The sequence below is a fragment of the Geotrypetes seraphini genome, chromosome 9 (genome assembly GCF_902459505.1).
Source record: "Geotrypetes seraphini chromosome 9, aGeoSer1.1, whole genome shotgun sequence".
Lineage (NCBI taxonomy): Eukaryota > Metazoa > Chordata > Amphibia > Gymnophiona > Dermophiidae > Geotrypetes > Geotrypetes seraphini.
The window spans coordinates 97,815,188-97,839,156 of record NC_047092.1 but is presented as its reverse complement, the minus strand read 5'-3'; the positions used below and the strand labels follow the sequence as shown (position 1 = coordinate 97,839,156).

The following is a 23,969-nucleotide window of genomic DNA, read 5'->3' as shown; positions in this document are numbered from 1 at the left end:
TCCTGGAGCAGAACTGAGGCAGTTTGAAGTTGTGGGGAGCTGCAAAGAGGTCTATCTGAGGTGTTCCCCACTGTGAGAAAATGTGATGAAGAGATGAGGAATGGAGAGTCCATTCGTGAGGTTGCAGGAGACGACTCAAGTTGTCTGCCAAGCAATTCTGAGCCCCTTGAATGTAGACAGCTTTGAGGAAGGTGTTGTGAAAGATAGCCCAGTCCCACACCTCCAGAGCTTCTTGACAGAGGGAGGCAGATCCCGTCCCTCCCTGTTTGTTGACATAAAACATGGCGTCTTGGTTGTCCGTGTGGACGAGGACTACCGTGTCGTGAAGGAGATGTTGAAAAGCTTGTAGAGCTTTGAGGATTGCTCTGAGTTCCAAATGATTGATATGACACTGACGATCCGTACTGGTCCAGAGGCCTTGAGTACGGAGACCATCAAGATGAGCGCCCCAGGCGTAGGTCGACGAATCTGTCGTGAGGACCTTCTGATGAGGGGGCGGTTGAAAAAGCAAGCCTCTGGAAAGATTGGAAGAGAGCATCCACCAACGGAGAGACTTCTTGAAAGAAGGAGTGGCTGTGATGTGTCGGGAAAGAGGATCGCAAATACCGGATGACTGGAGGATAGCAAATGTCATCCCAATTTTCAAGAAAGGATCAAGAGGTGAACCGGGAAATTACAGACCTGTGAGTCTCACATCGGTTCCTGGGAAGATAATTGAAACACTAATTAAGGATGCCATTGTACAACACCTGGAAGAACACAACCTAATAAGTGCTAGTCAACATGGTTTCAGGAAAGGGAAGTCATGTTTGACAAATTTACTTCAATTTTTTGACAAGGTGAATAAACAAATCGATACTGGAGATCCAGTGGACATAATTTATTTGGACTTCCAGAAAGCATTTGACAAGGTCCCGCACGCAAGGCTTATGAGTAAATTACTAAGTCATGGAATAGGAGGAGAAGTGCACAGATGGATCGGCAAATGGCTAGAGAACAGAAAACAGAGGGTGATAATAAATGGGAAATTCTCGGATTGGGGAAGGTGACTAGCGGCGTGCCCCAGGGCTCGGTTCTTGGACCCATCTTGTTCAATATTTTTATAAACGACCTTGAAGAGGGAACAACATGCAAGTTTGCAGATGACACAAAATTATGTCGGGGGGTTGGCTCTCCAAGGGACTGCGAGGAACTTCAGAAGGATCTGAACCAGCTGGAAAAATGGGCGATAAAGTGGCAAATGAATTTCAATATAGACAAATGCAAGGTGATGCATCTGGGAAAGAAAAATAAAGAACATGAATATAGAATATTGGGTATGACATTAACCAAATGCGAACAAAAAAAGGACTTGGGGGTCCTGATAGACAGAACCCTAAAACCATCGGTTCAATGTGTGGCGGCAGCAAAGAAAGCAAACAGGATGTTGGGCATGATTAAAAAGGGGATCACGAGTAGGTCGGAGGACGTCATAATGCCACTTTACAGAGTGATGGTCAGACCACACTTGGAATACTGTGTCCAACACTGGTCTCCATACCTCAAGAAGGATATAACTCTGCTGGAGAGGGTGCAGAGGCGAGCCACTAAACTAGTCAAAGGTATGGAGAATTTGAGCTACCAAGAACGCCTCCGAAAACTTGTACTGTTCACCCTCGAAAAGAGAAGATTGAGGGGGGATTTGATAGAGACTTTTAAAATATTAAAAGGATTTGACATAATAGACCAGAAAGAAGAATTACTGACATTTTCAGATGTGACACGGACAAGAGGTCATAGCCTGAAACTGTGTGGCAACAGGTTCAGGACAAATGTCAGGAAGTTCTACTTCACACAGTGAGTGGTGAGCGCTTGGAATGCTCTCCCAGAGGAGCTTGTGGCAGATACTAGTGTTCAGGGTTTCAAAGGCAAGTTGGATGCACACCTTCTTGCAAATCATATCGAGGGATATGGGAGATCCGGATCTCCAACAGGGAGCACCTAACTGGGCCTCCGCGTGTGCGGATCGCTGGACTAGATGGACCTAGATCTGATCCGGTGAAGGCGTTTCTTATGTTCTTATGTGTCCATTGAGATGCCAGGGTCCACTGAGAAATTCTGAGGTGAAGTCTGGCAAAAGGAGTCACATGTACTGTGGAGGCCATGTGACCCAGAAGTACCATCATGTGTCTCACTGAGATGGAAGATCAGAAAGACACAGTATGACAGAGTTGAAGAAGAGCTTCCAGACGTTGTTGTGGAAGGAATGCTCTGAGTTGGACAGTGTCTCGAACAGCTCCAATGAATTGTAGATTCTGTAAGGGGTGAAGTTGAGATTTGGGAAAGTTGATTTTGAATCCCAAACTTTGTAGGAACCAGGTAGTCCATTGGGTCGCTACAATAACCCCTTGATATGTGGAATCTTTGATGAGATAGTCGTCAAGGTAGGGAAATACCTGAAGACCATGGTTCCTTAGAGCTGCCGCTACCACAACCAGGCACTTGGTGAACACTCTGGGAGACGAGGCCAGGCCGAATGGTAGTACTCTATATTGAAAATGTAGATTCCCCACCCGAAATCTGAGGTATTGACGGGAGGCCGGATGAATGGGGATATGAGTATAGGCCTCCTTGAGATCCAGAGAGCATAACCAGTCGTTCTGCTCGAGAAGGGGATAGAGAGATGCAAGGGACAACATTCGAAACTTTTCTTTGACTAAAAATTTGTTGAGAGCCCTGAGATCCAAAATGGGTCGCAGATCGCTTGTCTTCTTCGGAACAAGGAAGTAACGGGAGTAAAACCCCCTCTGCTGTTCCAAGGGAACTGGTTCGATGGCATGGAGACGAAGCAGAGCTTGAGCTTCCTGAAGAAGGGCGGTCTGGGATGGATTGGAAGGATACTCTCTTGGAGGAAGCTCTGGAGGAACCTGAATGAAATGAAGAGAGTATCCTTCCCTTATGATGGTAAGTATCCAGAGGTCGGATGTAATGACCGTCCATCTGTTGTAAAAATGATGGAGACGACCTCCTATAGGTGGAAAGGGAGTTAGATACAGAACGATGGAAGTTATGCTCTGTTATGCTGAGAAGCCTTAGGTGCAGCAGAAGGTTGAGGTTTCTGTGGCTTCTGAGGCGGCTGTTTCTTCAAAGGAGGGCGAGTGTAAGGCGCCGGCTTTTGAGGAAAACGCTTCTGGTAGATAACAGGAGGTCGTGTAGGCCTAGAAGGAGCTAGCTTAGGTTTAGGTCTGACTACGGAGGCAAAGGATGGTCAGACAATTTCTTGGTGGCTGCCTCGATGGATTCATCGAAAAGGTCATTGCCCTCACAAGGAATGTTCGCCAGACAGTCCTGAAGATTAGAGTCCATTTCGATGGTGTGAAGCCAGGCTAGACGACGCATGACCACAGAGCAAGCCACTGCTCGGGCAGAGAGCTCAAAGGCATCATAAGATGATTGTAGAAGATGGAGACGTAACTGAGAGAAAGAAGCAATGACTTCTTGAAACTCAAAATACATGTTATCATCCAAGTAATTCAAAAATTTTGGCAAAAGAGACAAAAGAAATTCAACATAAGTGATAAAATAAAAATTATAATTAAGGACCCTAGAAGACATCATAGAATTCTGGTAAATGCGACGTCCAAATTTATCCATGGTTTTTCCTTCTCTGTCAGGAGGAACTGTGGCATAAACCCTGGAAGGATGGGATCTCTTTAAAGACAACTAGGAGTTGTCAAAGCCTTTATGATGCACCGTTTTATATCTGGCATCCAACTTTCCTGGAACTGCTGGAATGGAAAAGGGAGTCTCCATGCATCTAGTAAAAGTTTGATCGAGAAGCTTATGTAGTGGAAGCTTAAGAAATTCAGCCGGAAGTTGAGGAAGATGCATGACCTCGAGGTACTCTTTAGAATATTTAGAGCCAGTGTCCAATGGAATGCTCAAGTCCACAGCCATCTGACTCAAAAAAGAGGAGAAAGATAACTGATCTGCAGTTGCACGGCCTCGAGAAGGACTCGAGGGCGTCGAGGCAGCTGGAGTCAGAGAAGAAGAAGCCTCGGCAGGAAAACATGTTGCGAAGGAACCTGGAGACTTGGACGAGGCACTGGAAATCGGAATATCCTCGAGGGCCGGCATCGGAGACCTGGAACGAGGAGCTGGTGGTCTTGACGAGGCCGGAGGGGATCGAGGCTTCGAGGAATGATGTCTGGAAGAATGCCTCGAAGCAGGCCTCGAGTGGTGTCGAGAACTGTGTCTTGAACTGGATCTCGAGGACCGAGCAGAGGTCGCCTCAGAAGCAGAAGATCGAAGATATATAGGCGTGGAGGAGGAGCCTCAAAGCACTTTCGAAGACTGGACAGCCTTTGTAGAGTGTGAGGTATCCTGTCGATGCACTCGCAAAGAATCTACTCCATGCGTTTTGTACTTAGAAACCAGACCAGACACTCGCAGAGACTTCGCTCTCTGCATCGAGTGTGGAGGATCAGACCGGGGCAAAGGCAGCTCGACCTCGCGGGAGACTTCTGCATGCCCAGGCTGGAGAAGGGTGAGCAGTGTGGGTCCCATGTTAGTGAGGACCTTAATAATATGCTCCTCCAAAGAGGTCTGGGACGAAGCCGGCAAGGAGGGTACCGCATCTGAAACCGGCCCACCTGCTTTGGCTGAAGGGTCCCGCACAGTGGTGTGAGAGTGTTTCAACTTGGGAGGCTTCGACACTTTAATCACCACTGGCGGAACTGAGTGCTGAACTATCTGACCTGAGGAGACAGGAGAAGATATCGCAGGAGAGGACATCGAAGCAAGAGCTGCTCCAAACGATGAAGATCTGATGAGGGTCGAGGTGGAAGCAGGAGAGGCAGAGGCTTCGATGGGGGTCGAGGCCGAAGACACCTTCGATGTTGAGGGATTAGTAGAATCCATCTCGAAGAGGCTATCCACCAGGATGCAACAACGCTTAAAAGGACGAGGCTTAAGTGTTTGGCAAGGCAGGCACGAGGTAGGATGATGCTTCGGCCCAAGGCACTTGAGGCAGCATCCGTGAGGGTCCGTGAGAGATATCGTGCCCTTGCAGTTGCTACACCGTTATGAAACCGGTAACAGGCCGGGGCATAGACAAAAAAACCAGCCAACGCAAATTTTTTTTTTTTTTAAAAGAAAGAAAAGTAACAATACAGCGATTCGTGAGAAAAATAAAACACAAACCGCGGTGAGAGAAGGCACGAACGACGAAGTAACTGGAGAGAGCCAAAAAGACGGACTTCTCGGCTCCGCAGAAAACTAAGAACTGAGGAGACGCGCACTTGGCGGGAAAGCACTTGCGCATGCGCGGTGCAGGCGACTCGAAACTTCTAGTTTCTTCAAGCAAGTCTGCTTGTGAGGCGTCCGCATCGGGGCTCCGTTGGATGACGTCACCCATATGTGAGAATACCTGCCTGCTTGTTCTGGGATAACTATAAGTTACATAGATGGAAGGACTCCGGTGGCAGAGGGAAAGCCCGAAAAGGTCTCTAGCAAGGGGGCTGACGAATCGGTGAGTTCAATTTTTTGCAAAAACAAATCAATTCAAATCGCAAATTGGGCAGCACTAGTTGACACATTGAATTCTTTCGGAGTTTTCTCAATGCTTCAGCTATTTGGGACCAGGGTCAGAATTTGTATTTTTTTTCATTATGCTTGGAATGTTCCAACTTTTGCTTTAGTTACTTCAGCAAAAGGTCATAGTCAGTGCTGGCTCTTGTTCAATTATCAGCAGGAGTTAAGCCACTACTAGCTACAATTAGATTAGTGATGGTCCCTTGGGCTTCACTGAATTTGAACTTGGCACAACTCAAAGAATTTTGCCTGCTAACTCTCTGATGGTTTAAAGGGGAAATGCCAAGAGGTGTAAAATTAGCACTGAAGTTTTCAGCTGCATTAATGAAGTCATCACCAGAATTAGATTGAAATCCTTCCACTTTTTCTAACTTTTCATAAAAGTCTTACCTACAATGTAGACAAAGTTTTTGGTCTGGTTTAAAATCTTGTTTTGTAATAGCTTTCAGATGGTCAGCTCTAGCAAAATCTATTGACCACAAACCTTTGAAATTTCTGCAATTCTGTAGAAATTCAAATTTGGTCAGAATCAAAGCTTCAAGGTAAGAACAAATACTAGATTCCACAGATAAACTCAAAATTGCAGAGTGTCCTTTTATAAATTCTTAATCTTCTCAAGATAAATCATTGAAGGACTAAGTCATTTTGGCCAAAATAAAAACCTGATAGTTTTTGGCATTCAGAACTATCATAAATCCCAACACTTCAAGGAACTAATTTGTTCTTAACTTCCAAAAGGTAGAATAAATGGTCACCTAAAGATAACACTAATAAAATAAATGTGACATGATCAAGGGAAACTTATAACACAACAAGAAAACAGAAGTGGTGTCTGTTAAACAATAGAAAAAAAACAGCTATTTTGAAGAAAGGAACAGATGGAAATAGGATACCTAGCTTCATCAAGTCATAGCTTCATCAAGATAAATAAATCATCATGATAGGCCTGGACCTGTCCATTAAGGCATCCATTATACCATAAAGGGCACAATGGTATCACAGGCCAGGGCACATTCAAAAAATCTCTACCTCAACATACTGCTAACATGACATTTTGATATAACAGTGTTTCTTTCAAAGGTGATACTTTTGCATATCTAGGCTTGCATTGCAGTAAATAACAGCACAACATCCATTTTGAGGGGTCATTTCTAAAAGTACATGGCAAAGCAAGTTGTGTCAAACTAAAAGCACAACAAGCTTAGCTGCATTGTAAAATGTCAAATCTCTAGCTTATTTGCATGTTATATAATAGGTCACCCAAAGATGATCTGTATAACAGTGTATCTATGCATGCAAATGATGCATGTCTTTGGTACCTTAATTCTGACCAAAGCAAGGCAGGGTCCAAGATAAAACAAGGTGACTTTTGCTGCAAAAAAGATGTTCTTTTGAATGACATAAAAAGAAAAAAATTAAAACTACACAATAGAGATATCTGAACCCCAAAACAGCAAAAATGTGAATAAAAAGCGGCATCATGTCATTATATATTTGCTTCCAATTGGCTAGAAAGCCTCCTAGTGCAAATCCTAGACATACATCATGGGCCATAACTGGTCCAGTAATGCCAAACTGAAACTGGATCATCCATCATGTCCAGAAAGGAGAGGACACACAGAGAGGGCCCATCTTTCAGCCTTACCAAAATTGAATACCATGTCTTCTGCACTAGACCAGAGTCACTAGGATAACAGTTGGATGATCCATTAATGTTCTGGGGATTCCACTCCTGAGAACAACAAAGAAAGATATAAGAGGGATGCTAGGCCTAGGGATGAACTATTTCAATTGATCAAGTATTTACTATTGGTTAGAAGGGAAATCAAGAAAGTAAAATCATATTTTATTTATCTGTTAAAATAACAGGGTCAATATTCATCCCAGGCTGGCAACCCACAGCTGAACTAACCCCTGACCTTCAACACCACGGTATGTGCAGCTCTGACTCAGAAATTACAAGTACATGATATTCAGACCAGTGTCCAGTTAACTCACTGCATCAAGTTAAGACAGCTAACTAATAGGATAAGTGCAACTAGCTATCAGGTGTTGGCTTGATCAGCAGGGTTTTTATTTATTTGGTTTTCTGTCCCATTGTCTCCAAACAGCTCAGAATGGGTTACAGCAGCAGTTCTCAAATTGTGAGCCACAGCACCCTGGGGAGCTGTGACTGACGTACAGCCGCAGATTATTCTTATATTATACATCTTTTACAACCTTAAGAAATTAAAAATACTACAACTGAGACAACTTCTGGTGATGTCACTTACCTCGATGGCGGGTTGAGGAGGGAGCACTAACCTCGGTGTTTCTGAACCCCCTCTATGTGAAGCTTAAGCGATACGGAAATCAAAACAAAACAAAACATAAGAACATAAGAATTGCCGCTGCTTGGTCAGACCAGTGGGCCATCGTGCCCAGCAGCCCGCTTACGTGGCGGCCCTCTGGTCAAAGACCAGCGCCTAACTGAGACTAGCAGTATTTGAAGATATTTCAGAGAACAGTAAGAAAAAATTCCGGGGGAAAAAAGACCCGAGGAGAGTCACCACCGGGAAGGAGGGCAGGACAGAGGTGGCCTCCGGGGTGGACCGGGAGCTGCCCAGGAGATGCCATGTGAGTCGGGAGAGAGTGCATAAGAGGAAGAGATAGAAAGAGCGGCTCTGCCCCGGAGGAGACATGATGATTTAGTGGTTTCGGCCATAAAGGAAGATCTTCAGCAGTGGACCCTGGAAATAAAGAGTGAAGTTGCTGCGGTGAAAGGGAAAATTAAAGATGCTGTAAAAGAAATAAGGCAAGATTTGGTGGACCTATTGGGGCGAGTGGAGGAAACTGAGCAGCGAGTTGGTGAGCAAGATACATTATTGAAAACCAGAGGCAGCCAGGTGGGGGATACCCAAAAACAACTGAAAGACTGTGTAAATCGTATAGAAGATTTGCAGACTAGATACCAGCGGCAGAATTTGAGAATAAGTGGGGTCCCCGACACTGAGGTATATAAAGATGCTGCGAAAGTGGCGCAGGAATTATTTGTCTTTATGTTAACATCTGAGAGTGCAGAAGAAATTTCCCTAGCCACAGTGAAAATAGACAGGCCCCACAGGATGGTAAGTAACTGGGATAAAGCACAGTTACTTACCGTAACAGGTGTTATCTAGGGACAGCAGGCAGATATTCTCTACATGTGGGTGACGTCATCCATGGAGCCCCGACGCAGACAGCTTTTCAAGCAAACTTGATTGAAGATTTCAAGTTTGCTGGTGCTGCACCAAGCATGTGTGTGCCTTCCTGCTCCACTAGAGGGCGCATCCCCTCCTCGTGGTCTTCAGTTCAGATAGCTAGCAAAGAAGCCAACCTCGGGGAGGTGGGAGGGTTGCGAGAATATCTGCCTGCTGTCCCTGGATAACACCTGTTACGGTAAGTAACTGTGCTTTATCCCAGGACAAGCAGGCAGCATATTCTCTACATGTGGGTGACCTCCAAGCTAACCAAAAAGGGACAGAGGGAAAGTTGGCAATTATGAAAACAGAGTATGCAACCCCGACTGGCCAAACTGGCCGGCGCGCCTGGAAAAACGTCCAAACAATAGTGAGAGGTGAAGGTATGAACCGAAGACCAAGTGGCAGCTTTGCAGAGCTCCTCAATAGGCATGGTTCCGAGGAAAACGACAGACGCCGCCATCGCTTGGACAAAATGCCCCATGACCCGATCTTGCAGCGAGAGACCAGCCTGAGCAAAGTAGAAAGAAATACAAGCAGCCAACCAGTTGGAGAAGGTGCGCTTGGAAACAGGGCGACCCAACCGACGAGAATCAAAAGAGATGAACAGTAGAGGAGCCGTCTGATGAGGCTCAGTAGGACGCAGGTAAAAGGTGAACGCCCTCATACAATCAAGAGTATGAAAGCGCCCCTCGCCAGGAGGCGAGTGGGGCTTCGGAAAAAAGAACGGAAGAACAATGGAATGATTGAGATGAAAGTCCGAAACCACAATGGGCAAGAACTTGGGATGAGTACGCAGGACCACCGTGTCATGATGAAACACAGGAAAAGACGGGTCCGCAACCAGAGCTTGCAGCTCACTGACTGCAAGCAGACGTGAGAGCAACCAGGAATACCACCTGCCAGGTGAAGTACTTAAAAGAGCTTTATCAATGGATTCAAATGGAGGTTTCACCAATTGAGCCAGGACCACACGAAGATCCCAAACCACCGGAGGAGGCTTGAGCGGAGGATGTACATTGAAGAGACCCTTCATAAAGCGGGAAACTGCCGGATGGACGGAGAGCAGCTTCCCATCAAGCGGCCGATGAAAGGCAGCAAATGCACAGAGGCGGACTCGAATAGATGTCGAGTTGAGACCAGACCGAGGCAAGTGGAACAGATAATCCAGCACTGAAGGCAAGGAGGCAGAGAGCAGATCCATGTGGTGCTCAGCACACCACGCAGCAAATCTGGACCATTTCTGGGAATAGCATTGCCAAGTGGAGCTCTTTCGAGAGGCCTCGAGAATATCCCCACCGACTGAGAGAAACAGAAGGAGGGAGGCACGGGGCGAGGAACCAAGCTGATAAGTGTAGAGACTGCAGATTGGGATGCAACAGAAACCTCAACACTGAGACAGCAGAGAAGGAAACACAGAAGCAGAGGCTCCCTGACACTGAGCTGGAGGAGCAGGGAGAACCACGGCTGCCGGGGCCACAGAGGAGCCATCAAGATCATGGTGGCACAGACTGACAGGAGGTGTACCAAAGACCTGAGAATCAGAGGAAAGGGAGGGAACGCATAGAGGAACCTGCCCATCCAATCGAGAAGGAAAGCATCCGCCTTGATGCGAACCCGGGAGAACATCCTCGAGCAGTATCGAGGCAACCAGTGAGTGAGGGGCGAAGCGAACAGAACTACCTGTGGAGTTCCCCACCGAATAACCACATGCCGCAGAGTTGGAGCGACTATTCATGCGGCCGAAAAAGGCGACTCAACGTGTCCACCAGACAATGCTGCTCGCCCTGGAAATACACCGCCTGAAGAAAGAAGTAGTGGTGTAACGCCCTCCGCCAATGACGAAGGGCTTCCCTGCAAAGTGACAGGGAACCTGTACCCCCCTAGATTGGTCACAGAATACATCGCCACCTGGATGTCTGGATGCACCAGGATCCCGCAATCCTGCAACCAATAACGAAAATCCATCACGGCATTGTAAATGGCCCGGAGCTCCAGCAGGTTGATGCGGCAGCGACGGTCCGCACCCGACCAAAGACCCTGAGTCCGAAGGCCGTCGAGGTGCGCCCCTAAGCCTATGCCGAGGAGTCCATCGGCAGAACCTTCTGATGCGGGGATACGAAGAGGTGGCCCACCAACGAAGCAAGCATGTCAAGGAGGAAGGCACTGCAATGTGCTGGGAAGTGGGATCCCTTCCTGCCACCACTGAGATGCTCGGGTCCAGTGGGGAACACGAAGATGAAACCAGGCGAACATCGGGACATGAACCGTGGAGACCCATGGACCCAAAAGGATCAGCATCTGTCCGGCCGAGACCGAAGACCGCTGAGACACCAGCTGACTCAGGTGCAGATGGCCGGCCTGCCGAGGCAGAGGCAGAAAAGACCGGAGGCGGACCGAGGACAGAGGGGCCACCCTCCGACATAAACAAACAAGGGCCTCCCCCTGCGCAGACAAACTGGGTTCAGATCCGCCCCGACGGACTTCCGAGACTGGGGCGGACAGGCTATACCTCCCGTGCGTAGACACGAAGGAGACATCCCCCAGAAGGGAGGGGAGAAATCCCCAGAAGGAGAGCAGCCCGGAGGCTATGCTAGAATAGTCAAAAAGACGGCCAGGAGTCGCCGAAGCCGGCGGCTGGACCGTAACCCGGCGCTACTGCAGCTATTGCGGCTGCTGCAAAGGATGCCAAAAGAACACAGGAAAGGTATCCGTAGGGTCCCTCCGGAGAGGGAGTCCAAACCGCCAAGGCAGTCCAGATAGGCGAAGGACCAGCCGCGTTCTGAGAGGCGGTTAGTGGCCGCCGCAAGAGGCCTCAAGAAGCGCAGTACTCATGCAAGCAAAAGTGGCGAGACGATCCTGGAGGTTCGGATCCCTAGCCACACTCTGCGCCAAGCAAGACGACGCATGGCGGGAGCAATAGAGCCGGAGCAGGGAGAGAGTCTCCTGTCATACTATGTATGAAAGGAGGCATGCTTCGAAGGTCTCAAAGAGGCTGGCATGACTGGACTCGATGCCTGGAATGCCTGAGACTCAGACGGTGGCGTTACCGAGGTAACGCACCTAGAAAGAAAGAAAAACTTACCGGGGATCGATGCTACGTCAGCCCGATTCCAATGAAGGAAAAAGGGTCCCGGCCATTCTGCTCACACGAGGTGAGCCCAGAGAGAGGCCAGGGAAGAAAAAAAAAACCCCACAGCTGCAGCAGTGTATTTTTTTTGAAACAAAGAAAATACACGATCAATCAACAACGCACAGCAACTCCCGAACAAAATAAAGAAGCCGCAGTGCTAGAAAGGCACTTAGAAGAACGCAGAGAAGAGAGACAGGGCTTTCTGGCTCCGCAGAAAACTAAGAACTGAAGACCACGAGGAGGGGATGCGCCATCTAGTGGAGCAGGAAGGCACACACATGCATGGTGCAGCACCAGCAAACTTGAAATCTTCAATCAAATTTGCTTGAAAAGCTGTCCGCGTCGGGGCTCCGTGGATGACGTCACCCATATGTAGAGAATATGCTGCCTGCTTGTCCTGGGATAATGTCTGAAAAGCCTCGGGATATAATTATATGCTTGCATAAGTTTGTGGATAAAGAACGATTGATCCGAAAGGCCAGAGAACTGGGAACGGTAACCTGGCAGACTTATAATATTGAGATAAGTCAGGATTTATCTGCTATTACTCTACAGAAGGAGGGAATTTTGCCCAATTCTTACAGTTTTGAAACAGAAGAATTTATAAATGGCTGTTCCCATTTGGCCTTTTGATCACTATTAATGGTACTCATAAGAAAGTTGTTACTGTGACATAACCAGAGGACTATTTAAATAAAGAGGGTCTGATGGAATCAACTAGGCCGGATACTGGCTCAACAGCATTACAAAAATTGGAAAGGTATCGTTGGCAGGAGATTACTGCTGGATCCAAGAAAAGGCAACAGGAGCAACAGCAAATGGAGCCGGGGTAGGAATCTAAGGGTGCCTTGGTCACTGCTTTATGAACAGATTGGTGCAGGACTGAGGACTATGATACAGGGCATTAGCCTGAAATTAAGGAGATGATAAGTTCTTTATTTGAGTAGTTTGGAAGAAGTAATAATGAATGTGATGGGATATGAATGTGGAGGGGAAGATTGGGATGCGTGAATGGTGAGAGTGAGGGGGGAGAAGCTTGAAGTCTCTTAAGTTATATTGAGGTGGGTGAGAAAATCACACAAAGTCTTGGAGGAAGGGATGGAAGGAGGCAGGGAAAGTGGGGGAGGGGGAAAGGGGAGAGTGGATGGAACTGGGGGTAGTGGAGGGGTTGGGGAATCAAGGAGGCCTGGGGAAAAAATTGTAAGATCTGTAAGGATAGGGAAGCTAAGAGAATAAAATAAAATGAAAAGGTCAAAGGAATGAATGGACATAAGATAAGATTGGGAAGTTTAATTGTGAACGGTCTTAATATACCGTATTTTTCGCTCCATAAGACGCACCCTAGATTTAGAGGAAAACAAGAAAAAAAAACCAAATTCTCCCTGCCAGGCTCTGCATCCTGTCTCCCCCTCTGGTAGTCTAGTGGTAGGCCAAGACAGGGCACAGAGCAGGCAGACCTAATGGCCTAGTGACAGGCAGGCAGGCAGGCAGGCAGGCCCCATACCCCTTACGTACCCCCCCAGTACCTTAAATCATCCCCCCATACCATATCATATCCCTCACGTGCCCCCAGTACCTTAAATCATCCCAATGTCCTTAAATCATCCCCCCATATGCCCCCATTACCTTAAATTATCACCCTTTACAACCACGTGCCCCCTAGTACCTTAAATCATTCCTCCACGTACCACCCCAGTACCTTTTTTAATCATCCCCCGTACCTTTAATCAGATCCCTTCAGTACCTTTTTAAATTCCTCCTTCCTTAGACTGCTTTCATTTTTCCCAGCCAGCAGGCACACAGGCCAGAAGCACAGAGATCAGGAGCAAGACCTCCGCGCTCCAGCCTGGGCCCGTGCCGATCTCCGAATGGCTGCAGTCAGTTCTCGCGAGTCCCATTGAAATCACTAATGTAATGTAATATGGTGAACCTTATGATCGGCGAATCTGCAGGGAAAGTACTTTCAAATGTACCTTCATCTAATAATCAGCGAATCTGCGGGAAAAGTACTTTCAAATGTACCTTTATCTAATAATACTATCAGTCGGAGAATTCAATATATGTCAGAAGACCTCAATGACCAATTGATTGAAAAACTAAAAGAAAGGGAATTTGGCTTGCAGTTGGATGAGATCATAGATAATAAGGATGCACACTGATTTGTTATGTACATTTTGTAGATGGAAATGCCACAGTGGAATAAATTATTTCTGCAAGTACAAAGGCTCAGGACTTGTTTGAGATTCTAAATATATTTGACTGAAAATAATTTAGAGTGGACAAAGTGTATTGGAGTCTGTACGGAAGGCTGTCGTTCAATGTCAGGCAGTTATGGAGGATTACAAGCATTTATTTGAAAGAAAGCTCTGGCATTTGAGTCCTACACTGAATTTGTTCCTAGAACAATTGGTGGATGTGATAAACTTTGTAAAAACTCACCCAGTAAAAGCAAGATTTTTCAAAAACTTGTGTGAAGATAAGTAATATAATGGGTATACCTCATGTCAAAATTCACAGCTGTCAAGATAAGGATCAACCAATTAACGTTCACTTCCGGGTTAAGCCAAGCCTACACTCCATCCAACCCTGCCCTTTCACCCAAACTCCGCCCACTCTTCGCCCACACCACATCCACTTTTGTCTAAGCCCCACCCAAGCTAAGCCCAATCCCGCCCATGCCATGCCTACTCCGACCCATGCCCCGCCCACTCCCATAGGAATGGTAGTAGCTCCGCCCATGCCCCGCCCCCAGCCCACATCACCGGAAATGCACTTTCTGATAACATCACTGGAAATAGGTGTGCTGACCCCGGAAATACGCTTTCTGATGATTTCGGTGGAAATGGGTATGACTGACATACCAGAAATGCACATTCTGATAACATTGGCAGAAACAGGATAAATGAAGCGCCGGAAATGCCCTTTTCTGATAAGACGGAAATGCATTTTCTGATGATGTTAGCAGAAACAGATTTAGTTGAACCCCAGAAATGCTGTGGCCAGAAAGAAATGTGTCTTTATTTTAACAGCCTTTTGGTTAAAAGACAGGTTTTAAGATCTAATTGTTAGAGCAGTGCAGTGTTCTCCCCAGAAATTTTTTCCAACTGGGTGGCATGAAAAAGTAGCTGGGTGGAGCAGGACGGGAAATTTGGTGGTTAGAATAGGGTCATTAAATCCAGTGGCATACCTAGTATATATGACAGCTAGTGTTGATCATTTTTTAACAACCCCCTCCTCTATATAAAAAAGTTATTTTTAGTAATAATCCATGAGTCACACAACAAGGGTGCACCTAGGAAAAGACAGCATCCTAAACATTGCAGTGAGCACTAGAACACCAACACACGCATTGTAAAACTAAACAAGCCAGATCCTGCACAGTCAATTGATCCTGTACAGTCGATGCTAACAGAAAACTATGTCCTTTTCATACACACAGAACACAGAAACACCCTCGCCCAATATGGAATAATCACAAACTAAAAATAGAAATATATAGACAAAAAAATTGAAACGCCAAGAAACCAGACTCTGCATACAATGCAACACCACAGAAACAGTGACACGTCCCCTCATACTGTGCAAAATATAAAGACAATAGATATAAATTTGAAAAAAACTGATACATAATCACCACTCTACAAATTAATAAATAGAACATAAGAAGTTGCCTCCTCTGGGTCAGACTAGAGGTCCATCGTGCCCAGCGGTCCACTCCCGCGGCGGCCCATCAGGCCTATGACCTGTGACGTGGTCCCTGACTATTCCTATAACCTACCTCTAATTCTATCTGTACTCCTCAATCCCCTTATTCTTTAGGAACCTATCTAAACCTTCCTTGAACCCCTGTAGTGTGCTCTGGCCTATCACAACCTCCGGAAGCGCGTTCCATGTGTCCACCACCCTCTGGGTAAAAAAGAACTTCCTAGCGTTTGTTCTAAACCTGTCCCCTTTCAATTTCTCCGAGTGCCCCCTTGTACTTGTGGTTCCCCACAGTCTGAAGAATCTGTCCCTGTCTACCTTCTCTATGCCCTTCAGGATTTTGAAGGTTTCTATCATGTCTCCTCTAAGTCTCCGCTTTTTCAGGGAGAATAGACCCAGCATTTCCAACCTGTCAGCCTATGAAAAGTTTTCCATACCTTTTATCAGTTTAGTCGCTCTTCTCTGAACTCCCTCAAGTACTGCCATGTCCTTCTTGAGGTACGGCGACCAGTACTGGACACAGTACTCCAGATGTGGGCGCACCATTGCATGATACAGCGGCATGATGACTTCCTTCGTCCTGGTCGTGATACCCTTTTTAATGATACCCAACATTCTGTTCGCTTTCTTTGAGGCTGTCGCACACTGTGCTGATGCTTTCAATGTTGTGTCTACCATCACACCCAGGTCTCTTTCAAGGTTGCTTACCCCTAGCAATAATCCTCCCATTTTGTAGCTGAACATCGGGTTCTTTTTCCCTACATCCATGATCTTGCATTTCTCTATGTTAAAGCTCATTTGCCACTTTTTTGCCCACTCTTCCAGCCTCGTTAGGTCCCTTTGCAGGTCTTCGCAGTCTTCTGGGGTTCTAACCCTGCTGCAGAGTTTGGTGTCATCCGCAAATTTAATAACCTCACATTTTGCTCCCGCCTCCAGGTCATTAATAAATATATTGAACAGTAGCGGTCCCAGCACCGACCCCTGTGGAACTCCGCTCGTGACCCATTGCCAGTCTGAGTAATGGCCCTTTATTCCAACCCTCTGTTACCTGCCTGCCAGCCAGTGTTTGATCCATCGGTGGACATCCCCTTGCACCCCGTGGTTCCACAGCTTCTTAAGCAGCCGTTCGTGGGGTACCTTGTCGAAGGCTTTTTGGAAGTCAAGGTAAATGATGTCTATGGATTCCCCTTTATCCATCAGGCTGTTTATTCCCTCAAAGAAGTACAGTAAGTTTGTGAGGCATGACCTTCCCTTGCAGAAGCCGTGCTGGCTCGCCTTCAGCTGTCCATTGTTTTCTATGTGTTCACAGATGCTGCCTTAACCAGTGCTTCCATCATCTTTCCCGGAACCGAGGTCAAGCTCACCGGCCTGTAGTTTCCCGGGTCACCCCTTGATCCCTTCTTAAAGATGAGCGTGACGTTTGCTATTTTCCAGCCCTCCAGGATCTCCCCAGTTTTTAAGGATAGGTTACATATTTGGCAAAGTGTATCCGCTATTTCATTTCTCAGTTCTTTTAGTACCCTTGGGTGGATGCCGTCCGGACCTGGTGATTTGTCGCTCTTCAGTCTGTCTATCTGTTGGAGGACATCCTCTTGGCTTACCTCTAAGTTGGACCAGTTTTTCATCCTGATCCCCACTTATGATCTCCTCGGGTTCTGGAATATTGGATGTGTCCTCTCTCGTGAAGACTGACGAGAAGAACTTGTTTAACCTGTCAGCTATCTCTTTTTCCTCCTTTACCACTCCCTTCTTGACTCCATCATTCAATGGTCCCACTTCCTCCCTGGCCGGTTGCTTCCCCTTCACGTATCTGAAGAATGGTTTGAAGTTTCTTGCTTCCCCCGCCAGTCTCTCTTCATATTCTCTTTTTGCTTTCCTAATCACTCGGTGACATTCCTTTTGGTGTCTTTTGTGCTCCTTCTGGTTGTCCTTGGTTTGGTCCTTTTTCCATTTTCTGAACGATGTTTTCTTATCCCTTATCGCCTTTTTCACTGCATTTATTATCCACACTGGGTTTTTTGTTCGATTCTTTTTGCACCCTTTCCTAAACCTTGAGACGCACAGGTTCTGTGCTTTGTGCACCGTGTCCTTGAGTAGGGACCAGGCTTTTTCTACAGTCTCCATCTTCCCTGAGCTGCTGCTGAGTTTCTTTCCCACCATTTTCCTCATGGCCTCGTAATTCCCTTTTCTGAAATTGAGTGCTGTCGTTGTGGTTCTTTTCACTTTTGATGTTCCTATTGCTAGCTTGCACTGGATCATGTTGTGATCACTGTTTCCTAGTGGCGCTAGTACTACCACCTCCTTTGCGGGTCCTCCTAGCCCGTTGAGGATTAGGTCGAGAGTGGCATCTCCTCGTGTTGGTTCCGTGACCAGTTGTTCCATGAAAAAGTCCCTCATAGCCTCCAGGAATTTTGCTTCCCTCGTGCAGTTTGAGTGTCCAATACTCCAGTCTATTCCAGGATAGTTGAAATCCCCCATCACCACCACACTTCCGCTTTTGCATACCTGCCTCAATTCAGCCTCCAGGTCCTGGTCATTTGCTTCTGAGTGTCCTGGCGAACGATAGTACAGTCCCAATTTTATGTCTGCTCCATTTCCTCCTGGTAACTGAACCCATAGTGATTCCAAGCCATCCGCCCTTACTGTTGTTTCCATCTTGGTTGAAGGAATGGAGTCCTTTATATATAGCGCTATTCCTCCACCCTTCTTGTATGTCCTGTCTCTCCTATAGAGCTTGTACCCTGGTATGACCACATCCCAATTGTTGTCCTCGGACCACCATGTTTCTGTGACTCCAATTATGTCTAGGTCCTCCTTACTGGCTATGACTTCTAGTTCTCCCATTTTGGTTCTTAGGCTCCTTGCATTAGTGTATAGGCAATTTAAGTCCCGGTTGTTTACCTTCCCTGTTGGTTTTCCTCGTGGTTTGGTGCTCCTGCCGACCCCCTCATGGGCTGCCAGTCCCCGAGCCTCGTTTCGTTCATCCTCCTCCTGTGTCTGTTTCGTCCTCATCCTCCTCCTGTGGTGTGTTATTCTCGTCCTCAACCTGCTTCCCCATTTTTGGACGTCCCTCTGGCTCCTGCTGTTCTCTCTTCTTCCTGCTCTTTAGTTTTGTTTGTTCCTTGGGCCCCTGTATTGCATCTTTGGGTCCTTTTTCCAAAACTTCCCACTCAGTCTCGAGCCCTGTTTTACATGTTCCCGGCTCAGTATCCTTGCTTGATACTCTTGTCCGATGTGTTGATGTCAGATCGACTATCGGCTTTCCCCTTCTCCTTAGTTTAAAGCCATGTCTATGCCGTTCTGGACGTTGTGTGCCAGCATCCTTGTTCCAGCCGTGCTCAGGTGCAGTCCGTCCTTCCTGTAGAACTTGTTTTTCCCCAAAAAACTTGTCCAATTCCGTACAAAGTGGAAACCTTCCTCTTCGCACCATCTCCTCAGCCAACCGTTTATTGCTTGCAGCTCTGTCTGCCTCCTTGCATCCGCCCTCGGTACTGGCAGGATCTCTGAGAAGGCTATCTTCCTTGTCCTCAGCTTCAGTTTCCTCCCCAGGATCTTGAACTGCTCAGTTAGTGTAGTCCTGTTGTAGTTCCTTCTGCTGACGTCGTTGGTTCCAACGTGGATTATCACTGCTGTCTCCTCCGTCTCAGTTCCTTCCAGGATTCTCTTGATTCTGTCGGTGATGTCCTTCGTCCTCGCCCCCGGGAGACATGTCACTAGTCGGTCTTCTCTCTCTCCTGCAATGTGACTGTCCACTTCTCTTAGGATTGAGTCTCCCACTACGATTGCAGATTTACCCTTCTTCAGCTTCCTCTTCAACAAATAACGAGAAATAAGAAACTATCATTTTATTGGACTAATCCATTTTTCAATTAGCTTTCAAAGGCCATTACCTGTACACATCCATGGGGGAAGGGGTTGGGAGGGAAATAAATATTGAAGGTGACATATAGGTAACTTTATTATTTATTTAAACCATATATTATGTTAAATTATATTATTATTAAATATAGGAAATTTGAGAATCCTGAATGATATATAATTTGCCTGTACAGATGATAGTGCAATGTAGGTAATACCTACTGTTCTTTTATTTGTTTGGCACTGTTTTTAGTTTAAAAAATTAATAAAGATTAAAAAAAAAAAAAAAAAAAAAGATTTCAGAGGTCAAATCTTTCTTCAAGACAGTACAGTATATAGCTGTTATGGTATCCTGTCCTGACCTGAGGAAAGGTGTTTAGTCCCCCCAAAATGCCCTATTTCCATTTCCTATTTATAAACTTTTATCAATACAGTTACAAAACTACTTGATTCTACGTAAAGCAACAAAAAACATTTCTTTCTACCTTGCATTGATTTCTGCTTCAATCATCTTCTCTTTGCTCTCTTTCTATACAGCGTTTGTCCTCTTTCCCTTCCATGCAACATCTTCCCTCTCTCTTTGCCCCTTCCACCCACTGCCCTCTCTCTTTCTACCCCTTCCATCCACTTTCCACCCCTCTTTCTGCCCCTTCCATCCACTGTCCACCTTATCTGTCCTTTCCATCCAGTGTCTGCCCTCTCTCTCTTCCATATGTAATGTAATTTCCCTCTTTTTGTGTCCCTTCAATAAACTGTATATCCTATGCCCATTCTCTCCTTTGTACATGATTCATTTCAGCTTCACCTCCTCTCCATTTTTCTGACTCCATCCCCTCCCCTATGCTCTGGCATCTCTCTTTTCCTTTCCTTACTTCCTTCCCACTCCACCCCATGGTCTGGCATCTCTATCTCCTTCCCATTACTCCCCCATGCCCTGGCATCTCTCTCATCTCTTATCTCTCCCTCTCCTTCCTTGCTCTGGCACCTCCGCTCCTTCCTTTCCCTCTGGTCTGGCAGTCTCCTTAGTTTCGCTCCCCTGCCCCCATACCCTGGCATTTCTCTCCTCTCCATCCATCTCCCCCTCCATTATCTGGCATCTCCTCTCCATCCTTTCTGTCCCTCCCTCCTTCTTTCCATCCCCTGGTCTGGCATCTGTCTCTCCCCCCCCATATGCCCTGACATTTCTCCCTTTCTCTCCCTCCCATGGCCTTGGAATCTCTCTTTCCTATCTTTTCCCTTCCCTGGTCTTCCTTCTCCCTCCTTCCCTCTCTCTCCCCAATTGGGTGCAGCAACAGCAGCATTTCTCTCTCCACCCCTTCAATTGGGTGCAGCAACAGCATTTCTCTTCCCCCAATTGGGTGCAGCAGCTACATTTCTCTCCCCCTCGCCACAGTGCAGCAGCAGCATTTCTCCCCACCCCTCACAGTGCAGCAGCAGCAGCCTTTCCCTCCCCCTGCAGTGCAGCATTCACAATTTGCTACAGGCTAAGGTGGGAGATAGGGAGGTGATGAGGAAAGCTTACAACTTGATGCTCTTGCTTCTTCGGACCTTCCTCGCTGAAGGGTCCTGCCTTTGTGGAAACAGAAAGTAGGCAGGACCCGGCAGCGAGGAAGGCCTGAAGCAAGCAAGACCAGCAAGTTGTAAGCTTCCCTCCCTGCCCTATCTCCCGCCTTAGCCTGTAGTGAATTAAACCCATGCTCCAGGGCTCTAACGGTAACACTGTGCATGCTGGCTTCCTTTCTTCCCCCCCCCTCTCAGGACGTTAACGTCCGGTTTCGGAGGGGCATAAGAGAAGCCGGCATGCAAAGTGTTAGTGTTAGAACCCTGGAGCATAGGTTCAAGTCACTTGCTGGCGCTTTTTTTAAAAAAAAAAGTCAGGCTGAGAAAGGAGTCGAACATTGAACTTCCAGCGGCTCTTCAGGCTATACCAAGTCAGCCCGGAGAATCCCTAAGCCAGTGAGAGGGTTTTTAAAAAATGTTTGAGCAGCAGCAGCAGGATTCACAACCGAGATGACAGCCGGGTGGTCATCTAAATTAGCCAGGCAGAACGCCTGGCTAAAAGGCTCTTGCATTGCTAAGATTTATGGGGGCTCTTGCATTGCTAAGATTGCATTGCTAAGATTGATAAGATTGCATTGCTAACATTTTAGGGGACTCTTGCATTGCTAAGATTTTAGGGGGGGTTTCAGCATACAGAAGAGAAAGGCAAGCAGTTACAGATGCCTTTTTTTCTTTCCTGGGTTTTTGGTTTTGCTTTTTTTTAAAAAAAGAGGCACTTCAGAAGGAAACCTTGGTTAATATTTGTGGGAAGGGTAACACCCCGATTGTCATGGTGACAAATGATAAGCTGGTTAATCATAAAGGTTCTTGTAGCCCCTGATAAAGCATGTCCTTGCCTACTGGTGTTGTCATAGTGATATATGCCTTAGCTCTTTAACAAGCAGAAATAAAAGTTCTCATACTGGGGGGGGGAAAAAAAACCCACTGTCCCTAACTATCCATGCTAAAAGACAGTTTTAAGACATATTTTTTTTATTTAGAGCGAGGTTAACAGAGCTGACTGGAACAGGGTACAGATGAAGGAATCTTTCTTGAAGCATATTTATTATGATCCAAAAGCAGCAGGCAGCTATGGAGACATTAACCCTCTACTTCAAGCTGCTAAAAAGAGTGATATAACAATCCATAGAATAGACGTGGTCGACTGGATTGCCAGTCAAAACACATACAATTTACAACAGAAATAAAACAATTGTGGCAGAAGTTGACAGCCAGTGGCAAAGTGACTTAGTGGACATGTTGTCCTTGGGCCGTTATAACAACAGTTATCTTAACAGTAATAGATATTCTGTCAACATATACATGGGCCATGAGTTTAAAAACAAAAACCAGTCACGAAGTTATCAAAGCTTTTGAAACAATATTTAATTTAGGGCGTACACCTGAAAAACTACAAACAGACATGGATAAAAAATTTTAAATAAGTCTCTGCAGAATTTATTAAAACAAAAAGGTGTTCGCCATTTTGTAACCCCTAACGCTGTTAAAGCAGCTGTAGTAGAAAGGTTTAACAGGACTTTAAAATCCAAAATGTGGTGCCATTTTACAGCTCACAGCAACTTTACTTATCAAGACGTGCTGCAGGCTATCGTAGACAGCTATAATTATAGTTTTCACAGAACCATACAGACGAGGTCTTTAGATGTGACACCCTCAAACTGCAGATTTGGAAAACAGTCTACAGCAGGAACATCAAACGCAACCATCAAGGGTCTCTTAAAGAAAGGAGACCATGTGAGGCTGTCAAAAACTAAAAGAAAATTTGAGAAAGGTTACAAGCAAATGTGGATGGATGAGATATTTATAATAAAATATGTTTTAAACAGGGGTCAGAGAACAACATATAAGATACAGGATTATGATAAAAAGCTATACAAGAACATAAGAATTGTCGCTGCTAGGTCAGCACAACTTTTTAAATTGAATTTTCATGGTTTTATATGTCTACTTTTTTAATTGAATTTTCATGGTTTTATATGTCAGTGTTTAATAAATTATCTCCAGAACATCTGTATCCACAGTTGTTGTTTTCATCGCTGCTGGGTCAGATCAGTGATCCATCGTGCCCAGCAGTCCGCTCACGCAGAGATCAGTGATCCATTGTGCCCAGCAGTCCGCTCACGCAGAGGCCCATAAGTCAAAGACCAGTGCCCTATCCGAGTCTAGCCTTACCTGCGTATGTTCTGGACCATCAGGAACTTATTTAACCTTTTCTTGAGTCCCTGGAGGGTGCTTTCCCCTATAACACCTCTGGAAGAGCGTTCAAGATTTCTATCACTCTCTGAGTGAAGAAGAACTTAAAATTGTTTTAAAATTGTTATAAAATTTGTTTGTCTCCCTATATTTTGTTTTAATATTGTTCATCGCTTAGAATGTTTTAAATAGGCGATTTATCAAATAAACTTGAACTTGAACTTCCTTATGTTTGTACGGAATCTATTCCGTTTTAATTTTAGCGAGTGCCCTCTGGTTCTCTTAATCTCGGAAAGAGAGAACAATCTCTCTTTCTCTACTAAGTCAATTCCCTTCAATTTCTTGAATGTTTCGATCATGTCCACTCTCAGTCTCCTCTTTTCAAGGGAGAAGAGGCCCAGTTTCTCTAGCCTCTCATTGAACAGCAACTCCTCTAGTCCCTTAACCAATTTTATCACTCTCGCCTGGACCCTTTCGAATACTATGTCCTTTTTCATGTACGACGACTAGTGTTGGATGCAATATTCCAGATGGGGGCGTACCATAGCTCGGTACAGCGGCATGATAACCTTCTCAGATCTGTGATCCCCTTCTTAATCAATCCTAGCATTCTGTTTGCCCTTTTCGCCACCGCCGCCACGCACTGTGCAGACGGTTTCATTGACTTGTCTATAAGTACTCCCAAGTCTCTTTCCTGGGGGTTCTCTCCGAGTATAGCACCCAGATATCCTGTA

The 23,969-nt window shown here is 46.1% G+C and overlaps 1 protein-coding gene across 9 annotated transcripts in view; it reads right to left on the bottom strand.

Annotated features, from left to right (window-relative positions):
- YEATS2 (YEATS domain containing 2) overlaps positions 1–23,969 on the bottom strand; it is a 1,675,245-nt gene that overhangs the window by 1,421,768 nt on the left and 229,508 nt on the right. For 8 of the 9 annotated variants that reach the window (XM_033957686.1, XM_033957691.1, XM_033957693.1 and 5 more), the window contains exon 5: positions 7,217–7,303. The exons of the other annotated variant lie outside the window; for it this stretch is intronic. In XM_033957686.1, the coding sequence (XP_033813577.1) occupies positions 7,217–7,303 (87 nt within the window). The remainder of the gene's footprint in view (positions 1–7,216; positions 7,304–23,969) is intronic. 9 annotated transcript variants of the gene reach the window in all.